At 46.1% G+C, this 10350-nt stretch overlaps 1 protein-coding gene across 1 annotated transcript; it reads right to left on the minus strand.

Annotated features, from left to right (window-relative positions):
* Nucleotides 1-966: 966 nt before the first annotated feature.
* On the minus strand, nucleotides 967-2528 carry hamp (hepcidin antimicrobial peptide). Its single transcript, XM_035410112.1, has 3 exons — nucleotides 2143-2528; nucleotides 1893-1979; nucleotides 967-1644 (listed from the first exon to the last, which is right to left on the minus strand). Exons 1-3 carry the CDS (start codon nucleotides 2221-2223, stop codon nucleotides 1543-1545), a joined length of 270 nt encoding a protein of 89 aa, XP_035266003.1. The 5' UTR covers nucleotides 2224-2528; the 3' UTR covers nucleotides 967-1542.
* Between the last annotated feature and the right edge of the window lie 7822 nt (nucleotides 2529-10350).

Raw genomic sequence — 10350 nt, forward strand, 5'->3', positions numbered from 1 at the left:
ATTAAAACTAACGACTCCAGGTGCCGGGATAACCCAGGGAAAAGAACGACCGGCCCATGTTTGTGTCGGTGGTTCGCCTCGATTAGGGACGCCATCAATTCTTTTTAAAGAATCTCCACAGTATCGACTCAACGCCTGACACACGGTTTGCACTTTAAGATAAGTGTAGGCCTAGTCTAAATGCAAATGAAACCACATGACAAACAACGACGGCGTGGCACGCGTACCTGTAGTGGCTGCAGCTTATAAATTGCCGCGACATTATGCTAAATGTGATGTCGGTCTGCTTGTTCAGTATAGTGTACTTTGCATGCGCCATGAACTCTGTATATATGGCGGCTATTATTTTATCGATTTCAAACAACTCAATGACTTTCTGAAGCCCATGATCAGTAATATGATTTCGACTTTATGTCCTTCCAGATGTATAACCGGGCGCGCGCCTGAAATACGCAGGGAATGTCTAATGCCCCTGTTGTCTGTTTGTGGTCTCTGGCGCCCCCTAACGCCAATGCATGCAATATCAGTAGTGTTTTCATTACAAACATACTATTATTAAGATCCAGTTTAATACAAATAAAATATCGAGTGATGTGAATGACCTACTCCAGACTCACGCGCATATTCAACCACACCCCCACTAGCCCTTTCAGAATCCTACTGTTAACTATGTGCCAAAACGCACGCGGACTGAACAATACGCAGGTGTAATGCGATTTTAATAGCTGAACAATGAGTTGAAGCTATTCACCCCAACGCAATCGACTTTTAAATCCTCATTTCTGTCACGAGCAACCACTCTCTTGGCTAATTTAAATATTAGTGCAGTTAAGAGATGACCGCCAGGCGGCATCACGCAACAATGAAAATCTCTGACGTAATATGCATCACTAATAACTTAACTGGCGTACAGTAAAATGTATCCCAATCGAAAGATAAAGTAGATTAACGTTACATAGAAAGTAGCCAGAATAATCAGAATAGTTTATTTACATAGATTACACATACGTACGACATTTCACAAACATTGGCTTAGAATATTGGCTTGACCTTACCATATTGTCTTTTTTTAAAAACATTGAAACAATAGAAAACTGATTAGGAATTAGGCTATACATATAGAAATACAATGTCCAGTATATATAAATATATATATATTAAACTTCAATATATTAAAGTCCAACCATTTAAAGTTACAGTCTGTGTTACTATATACTATATAACACAGACTGCAACTTTAATTTTTTTTTTGGCTAAACAGAACTCAAACTATAATTTACACAAGAATACAAAACGTGGTAATACAAGAGACGTGGTGTGCGTGTAGTATGAAAAATAGATAGCAGGGCCCATCCACATATAGAATGAACTCATCTATTGAGTACAATGATTTTGGCACCAGGTGTACCAAAAATGACCATATAAGCGATGGAAAGAAATAAAATTAAGGCATTAGTTTAGGTGCAGTTCATAAACTCGGGCGGCCTTGTTCGGATTTGAACATCCTGAAGCTGGTTTTGTGGTTCTCGGGAGACGTCCCCTTCAGAACCGACAGCAGTATCCGCAGCCTTTGTTTTTACAGCAGTTGCAACAATAACGGCACAGGGATACGATGCTGTGATGACGCTTCGTCCTGGAGAGAACCTGTAGCGCGCAGGAGAGAAAGAGCGATAAGGTTCCAATTCCTCTCGGCCCTCACTCACGTTCACACATCTGACATTCGCAAATGTGTTCCCGTGACACATCCTGGCTCTTACATTAAACATAGTTATAAAATGACAGGTGACATTGTAATTCATCCGCCCTACGGCGTTACGCGGGCTCTAACGTCTTACTTTTCAATAAGACAACGGTAATTAACTGGCATTCAATTAAGCAACTGAGTGTCGTACCAGGGGATCCGTCTCCACTGCTGCTGCTGCTGTTTGTAGGGTCTCCTCGGTTTGAACGTTGTTTCCTTCTGTCTCTTGCACCCGTGCCTGTAAGTATAGCAGTCAAATTTAGGAAAAATGGACATAACATGCAGCGTTGTGCGCATTTATGCGGTAAATTTTGACTAGCAGTATAACGAACATTTTGAGGTCCCAACAAGTAGCCTAACTTCCGAAGCATAATTTTAGGAGTTTAATTTCCAAAACTTACCTCGGCGTAGGGGAGAGCTGCGTTCTGGAGGACGCAGATGCTGAGAACCACTAATACGACGGCAATGCTTAGGGGCTTCATTTTTGGTTGTTTTTCTGAGCGGTTTGTTTCCCCTGGAAATAAAATTTCCTTTTCTTTGGTACTGCTGTGTGTCGCTCTGTCAAGTTTCCGTCTCCCTGTTCTTGACAACCTGTCGGGCGATTCGGAATAGAGCGGAGTCTTCACTTGCTTCCCTCCCCAAAAAATAACTGACACCCGCAGGTTTTCGGCTCGAGGATTGATTGCAGTGGTTAGCAGTCTGTTCGGTTTGTTGCTGCTGCTGTAGCAGAGGCGTCTAGGCTATTTGAATTCTGAGATGAAGACCACCGCTGCCGTATTTATATCCATTTAGGACTGTGTTGCCTCATCCTTGGCTTGTGTAACTGCGCAACTGCCCAGCGCATTCCCGTCATGTCTTGCCTAACTATTGTTTGGAAATTATCCGATCAAAAAGCAGTCGTCATTGAGTGAGTGACAAGTGCTGGGATCTAATCAATGTCTAATAATATCCAATCAAACGCTCGCAAGCTGTGTTTTTCTAAGTTAAAAAAAAAAAACTTTCACATTTTCCAGCCTAAGTAATTGAAACTTGCTAGAAACACAGTGTGGGGGTGTTTCTTTGATTTCTGTTCAGTTTTTTTCAAATTAGTGTACAGCTCGCACACACACACACACACACAGAAATACGTATAGCTTTGACAAGTGCATCGGTACACAAGGATGCAGCATGAAATTCTGGGCCCTGTGCATGCGCCTTTGTGGACCCCCTTCAAAACCGTAGGCTAAAACACACTTTTTAGTCCAGGTCTTTTCAGCCCCACACCCCCATTTTGGGGCTCTGGGAAGTCAGTTCCACTATCCCCCCACCCCCCACCCCCCACCCACTGTGACACAGCAGAATGGTACGCGCCCTCTTGACAAGGGAAATTCCAGTCACTCGGTGGGCATTCTACTCACCCTGGGGAAAAAAAAAAAAAACCTAACTGCAATGACTGTAAAGGGTATTACTAATGATAATTATTTTTCGCGTGCAATTAAATTATTATTTTTTTACCTCTGATAATTCATACGCACTCAGGTAGAAGCATTGGCCCGTGCTTGCGTTAACCTCCTATATAGCCTATAATCGACGCATTGCCCGGGAAGTTAGTGGTAAATGGTAAATGGACTGCATTTATATAGCGCTATTATCCAAAGCGTTTTACAATTGATGCCTCTCATTCACCCATACACACACACACACACACACACCAACGGTGAAAGGCTGCCATGCAAGGTACCAGTCAGCTTGTTGGGAGCAATTAGTGGTTAGGTGTCTTGCTCAAGGACACTTCGACACGCCCAGGGTGGGGGATCGAACTGGCAACCCTCCGACTGCCAGACAACGGCTCTTATCTCCTGAGCTCTGTCGCCCCTATAGTGCTAATTAAGGTAGTCGTGACGGGACCTTCCACTTTGACCTTGTTTCGGATCATATTATTTATATTTATATTTTGAACATGATACACTACGGGTAATGCAAATTTTCCTCCAATTTTAACTGAATTATAAATACATGCTGGGTTATTACGTATCCCGAGAGTTAGACAGAATTCTACAGAAACTTGCATTTAGGAAGTGTGTATTTCGAGGAATACGACGGTAGCCTATTTATAGAACTACGAACAGCAGCGAAAATTCAGTTTCAGTAAGCAATAAGGAAACACTGTTTGTCCTGTCTTTGAGGTAATGCTGTGCACCACTGTCACAGAATCTCGTCTAAAATGCACTCACGTAAAAACAACGCAGCCGGTTTGCCCGCAATTAAAAGTGCGTGTTTGTGCCTGACGGAGGTCGTTCGCAGCACCTACGGAGCAATAAGTCAATGTTGGAATTACCGATATCGTGGATTACGCGTACTGCATTCAGGTAAAAGAGGTCTGATCCACGCGCCTGGGACATTCCCGCGTCAGTCAGTCTCGCTCGGCGATAACCTTACGACACCGCGCATAGATTTTGGCTCAAGAACAGCGGTGTTCAGATAAAACCAGAATAATTTACTGTTGCTTTAGCTTCTTTATATGAAACAAATAAATAAATGAATGAATGAATACTTTGAATTCTCCCTCCAGAACAAAGCAGATCATTAGTCTTAACGGGACAACAGTCAACAAACAGCGCGAGAACATTTCTTAAACATCTCATTATCGAGAGCGGATACAGTCTGGGGCAAATCATTTGTCGAGCTTCTAACAACGTATTGTGCACATTTCTGTCTTTATTGAATTGTGGAAATAAGTTTATTATTAAAGGCCAATAAGGTATGAAAATCTGGAATCAATATGACTCTCCCCCCCTCCCCATGTCAGCCACAACAGCAGCCCCTGGTCTCTCTCTCTCTCTGTCATTCTACTGATTCAAATCTGCTTCACTTTGACCTTCACTCGAGAATTCTTCCCGATATTGTGAATTAAAAAAGTGATATATATATATGTATATATACACATATATGTATACATACATATATACACACAAATATATATATATATATATATATATATATATATATATATGTATATATATATAAATAAATGGCCTGTGAACTTGTAAATATTTTTGGGCCTGGGAGTAATATAATAATATAATTCTGTCATGAATTTCACCCAGATGCCCTGCCCATGAGTTCCTGTGCCAGCGAAACCCTCCCAGGTGGTCAGACATGGCCGGTGGAACCCAAATGACAGGAATAGAACCTATACGTGCCCGGGTGGCACTGCATGCGGCAACACACACAAGAAAACGCTCAGTGTAAAGTTGAAGCCTGCCAAGAGTTAATATAGAGTCCAAGAAGAACCACACGCTGGCCCGCTCTTATCAGAATAAAATGCCCTCTGTTGGGACTTGATTTGAAAGCTAGCATTTAACTGTGTAAGTAATGAATATCAAAACAGATTTTCTTAGAGCAGACCTGTGAAACGTGTGCTCATAATTGCCTTTTTCGGAGTTTAAGGAGGCGGAGGGCTTCGGGGAGTCAGACCTGGAAGTGCTAACGCGCGGAAATCGCTTGGCTTGTAGCCAGAGGGGCTGCGGGTTTTAATCCTGTCCGAAACACTGCTGTGAGCCCGGTGCCCCCCCCCCCCCCCGGGCTGAATGAATGTCGGCACGGGGTTAGCGCTGGAGATGCGTTTACGGTAAAGCCGCGGCCAGCCGTGGCGCCACTTTAAGGGCCCATCACAAGGTCGTTTCTGATGGCAGTGATTGATCTGTGACAGGAATTGAAGGGGCCAGGGAATGTGGCGCGGGTTTGTGTGTGCGTGTGCGTGTGTGTGTGTGTATGACTGTATGTGTATGTGTGTGTGTGTGTGTGTGTGTGTGTGTGTGTGACTGTATGTGTATGTGTGTGTGTGTGTGTGTCTGTGCGTGTATGACTGTATGTGTGTGTGTGTGTGTATGACTGTATGTGTATGTGTGTGTGTGTGTGTGTGTGTATGACTGTATGTGTATGTGTGTGTGTGTCTGTGCGTGTATGACTGTATGTGTATGTGTGTGTGTGTGTGTGTGTGTATGACTGTATGTGTGTGTGTGTGTGTGTATGACTGTATGTGTATGTGTGTGTGTGTGTGTGTCTGTGCGTGTATGACTGTATGTGTATGTGTGTATGACTGTATGTGTATGTGCGTGTGTGTGTGTGTGTGTGTGTGTGTGTATGACTGTATGTCTATGTGTGTGTGTGTCTGTGCGTGTATGACTGTATGTGTATGTGCGTGCGCGCGCGTGTGTGTTTGCAGTGTGTGATCACAGGGTTTTCCCCTGGAGCAGAGGTGGGCCCGGCGGACGGCCGTCGCCAGCACTATCAGAGAGGATCTTCTGCTCAAACAGACCTGGGCTCCACGGGGAAGGACAGCATGGCCAACAGGCGCCACCGCGCCCCTCCCCGCCCACCGCCGAGGACGATGACCCCCCCTCCCTCCCTCACCCCCCTGCCATGTGCCAGCCCCACCAGCAGCACTCTCCCGCTCTCTCTCTGCCATTATGTCGAATCATATATTTATGATTCAAATCTGCTTCACTTTGACCTTCACTTGAGATTTCTTCCTTAATACTCTGAATTTAAAAAAAAGTGATATATATATATATATATATATATATATATATATATGTAAATAAATATATATATATAAAATAGGGGGAGCTAGCATTATGTAATTAGCATTAGCATTATGTAATTAGCTACTCACTGATTTTGTGTTTTTACTGTGGAGGGTGTGATTTGGTCAAGCAGGTGATTTACAGGATTTCTTGATCCCCGCCCTTTTTGGGGTTGATGAAACTGCAACCCTCGCCAGAGTAGACGATAATAACTGGCACGAATGTTCCCCCCACCGCCCTTCCCCCGCACCCTCCGTACGGAGTGACATGCTCACAAAGAAAAAGGATCAAGTTGTTCCTTCGAAACTAGGGCAGGGACACAAACAGCAGCAAGTTAATCATAAAAATGCGACAAAAAATAAATAAATAAATAAATAAATAGCGACAAGCAAGCACGACGGGATTCTCCGCGCCAGACAGCAGCGAGAAGCTAGAGTGGCGCTAGAGGCGTCCAAGCGTGAGAGAGAGAGAGAGCGAGAAAGATATTCCAGGGCGCGCCTGGACCGTCGTTTTCGCTTCTGTATTCCGGTCCGACGCTCCCGCTGCGCGGCTCCTCGCGTGCGCTCCTTCAGCATGCAGGTGCCGTCGCCCGCCGGCTCCCAGAACGCATCACTTCCTGTTCTCCGTCGCTTGCCTGCTCGGCGAAACCAGGACCCCTATCGCTGCGGACGCGTGGCGGCGCGGCGTTGTGATTACTCGAAAATCCCCGACGCGAATGAAGGTGTCAGCCCGCGCGAAAGAACGAGGCCGCCGCGCGTTTATTCGCCCGCCGGCGCCTTCGCTCCGGTGCTTTCGTGGGACCGGGGCTTTTTACGCGAACGATGACAGTCGCGGAGACGCGTTCCACGCGCCTACTCTTAACACAATTTGTCTTGTGCGCAGGCGAAGCGAAAAAGCAATTCGCGGAGGCCAAGTTTGCCGTCTTCCCGAAGCTACGCGAGAAGGCCGAACTTATTTTAAGGCTCCCTGCGTCAACGCAACCCGCCCAGCAGATACTGCCAGCAACTATGGCGCCTTGATCGAACCCTTTAAGCTGTAAGATCACAAGTATGTGAGTAGAATGTACTTGACTGAACATTCTAATGCTGATGTAACAATCACTACTGGTGATTGAAAGCACTGGAGTTCTAGAACACTGAATTTAAAAAAGCATTCTAATTGCTTCAAAGGCTTAAGACAATACGCTAAATTAGCTAAAATCTAGATTTCATCTTTACCGAGGGCACTTAATAAAGCGTGAATAATATAATATTTAAAAAAGAAACCTGATATACTCACCTTAATACACCTATGCGTTACATTTAGACAATTAGATTAACCGAAGCTCTTAAGCATAGCGACTTGTATATGCAAAGATTTAGTCAATTACGTGCTGTGACTAAATCATTAGGGTCACAACTATTAACTAATAACCCTTAATACATCACTTACTCACAGATGTAGTGAGTACTTGAAGCTACAACATCAAAATTAAGTGCCACAGTAGGGGTAAAAGGGGAAGACTGCGAGCGTGGTGCTTCAAGTGGCAAATGGGATTAAGGACATAGTTTCAGATTTAGCACAGGTGCAGCCGGTAAACGTTGCGAGTTCAGCCGGAGATGAGCCGAGCCGAGATGTGATTTTAACGGTCCGCTTTCGCGCCCGCGGCGGTTAGGAAGTTAGACGGAAGCTCTTCTGTCCTCGCGGTTTATAGACCGTGAAAAAGGGGCCTTTCGCGCAGCACAGCGCCCGTACATGAGGGGCAACGCAATAGAAAACTTAACGGGGGTCTTCCGCGCTGCTACGGAGAGGCAGCGCAGGAGCTGGAATCGTGTTGTTTCCCAGCAATAAACACGAGAGGGAGGGAGGGAGGGAGAGAGAGAGAGAGAGAGAGAGAGAGAGAGAGAGAGCAATGACTCTCTACACATGGGACAAGAGATCAGAGATCACTCATGTCAAACAGAGCACAGGACGCGAGGACGCCTGACTGGCGACTGACTGACTGACATGCCGAGAGAGAGAGAGAGAGGGAGGGTGGAGGAGTAGAGAGAGAGAGAGAGGGAGGGTGGAGGAGTAGAGAGAGAGATAGGGAGGGTGGAGGAGTAGAGAGAGAGAGAGAGGGAGGGTGGAGGAGTAGAGAGAGAGAGAGAGAGAGGGAGGGTGGAGGAGTAGAGAGGGAGAGAGGGGGGGGTGGAGGAGTAGAGAGGGAGAGAGGGAGGGTGGAGGAGTAGAGAGGGAGAGAGGGGGGGGGTGGAGGAGTAGAGAGAGAGAGAGAGGGAGGGTGGAGGAGTAGAGAGAGAGAGAGGGAGGGTGGAGGAGTAGAGAGAGAGAGGGGGGGTGGAGGAGTAGAGAGAGAGAGAGAGGGGGGGGTGGAGGAGTAGAGAGAGAGGGGAAGGAGCAATGAGGCATAGAGGAAACAGGAGAGGGGGGTGATAGAGGGATAGAGAAGAATAAAAGAGGGTGATGGAGGAATAGAGGAAACAGGGAGAGAGGGGATGATAGAGGGACAGAGAAAAGTGGAAGAAAGAGAGGGTGGTGGAGGGATAGAGGAAACAGGAGAGGGTGATAGAGGGATAGAGGAGAGAGGGTGATAGAAGAAAGATGAGAGAGGGGTGATGGAGGGATAGAGGAAAGAGAAGAGAGAGAGTGTGATGTAGGGATAGAGGAGAGAGGGTGATAGAGGAAAGAGATGAGAGGGTTGATGAAGGGAAAGAAAGAAAGGGGGTGATTGAGGGATAGAGCTAAGAGAGGAGGGAAGAGGGGATGGAAGAATACAAGAAAAAGAGGAGAGAGGGGACAATGAAGTGGCACAGGAAATAATGGAGGGGGGTGAAAGAACAGAAAGAAGAAAAAAAAGAAGGAAAAACAGCCAAGGTAAAAGAGGGAGTTTGAGGGGAAAAAAGAATAATAAGAATTGAAGGAGGAACAGAGCCATCTAGGGCACAGACCCAGCGCGATTTCAACTTATAAATCCCCTTAAAATCACTGTAGGCATTGGATCGTCCCAATCGCCCAACTAATTATACACTTAGTGATCAACTGTGATCCTCATGAAAGCAGTTAGTTGCCGTGATACACCAGGCAGAGGCGAGACTGTGACGTGGACCGAATGTCTAACACAGAAAAAAGTTACTGTGCGACCGGGTCCGACAGTATCAAAAAAAAAAACAAAGAAAACAAAATGAAGCCAGATGTGGCGTAACTGGGGCTCGCACTCATGCTGACGAGATGGGACAGACCTTCTGGGGCGAGTGGGAGACCCCCCCAAAACTGCGATGGCCCAGTGCTCGCGAGAAGGCCTAGCGTTCCCAAGAAAAGGAGTCAGGAACGGTCTTCAGACTCCTCTTCGTCCGCCCAGGCGGAACTCTCCCCGCGTGCGCACACTGGTCAATAAGCTGCCGCTGACTCTGCACCTGCTGTTGCTCGTCTCATCCTCTAGGGGGGGTCTGTTCTTGGGCTGTCGGTCACCACATCAGAGCCAGAATTGACTAAACCGTTGGAGCAGACAATAAAAGACTTTCAAGAGCTGTCCAAGCGGAAAGCTCCCGCAGCACGGCGCATCTGAAGCCTGCCGTAGAGCAAGGCTCAGACCGTTAGACCGTTTGTGACGGGGGAAGCTGGTATTCTGATGTTACGTTACATTACATTACAGGCATCATTTAGCAAGCTCTCTTATCCAGAGCAACTTACACAACTTTTTTTTTTTTTTTACATTTACACTGCATCCATTTACGCAGCTGGATATATACTGAAGCAATGCAGGTTAAGTATACCTTGCTCAAGGGTACAACGGCAGTGTCCAACCTGGGAATCGAACCCGTGACCTTCAGGTTACAAGACCAGCTCCTTACCCACTGCCACCAAGGAATGGGAGAGCGAATGGGGACGCAGGAAAGCAAGATAATAGAGAACAACCTTCATTCATTCTGACAAGGACATCAGCAAGTCTTTATTTTTTATTTCGTGATCTCCCTCCCCCCAACCCCCCCAACCGCCCCCCCAAAAAACCTGACTTATAAAAGACATTGTGATTGGCTCCCAGCTACATGTGAAATATCTACA

This window comes from Anguilla anguilla, chromosome 1 (genome assembly GCF_013347855.1).
Source record: "Anguilla anguilla isolate fAngAng1 chromosome 1, fAngAng1.pri, whole genome shotgun sequence".
NCBI classification, from domain to species: domain Eukaryota; kingdom Metazoa; phylum Chordata; class Actinopteri; order Anguilliformes; family Anguillidae; genus Anguilla; species Anguilla anguilla.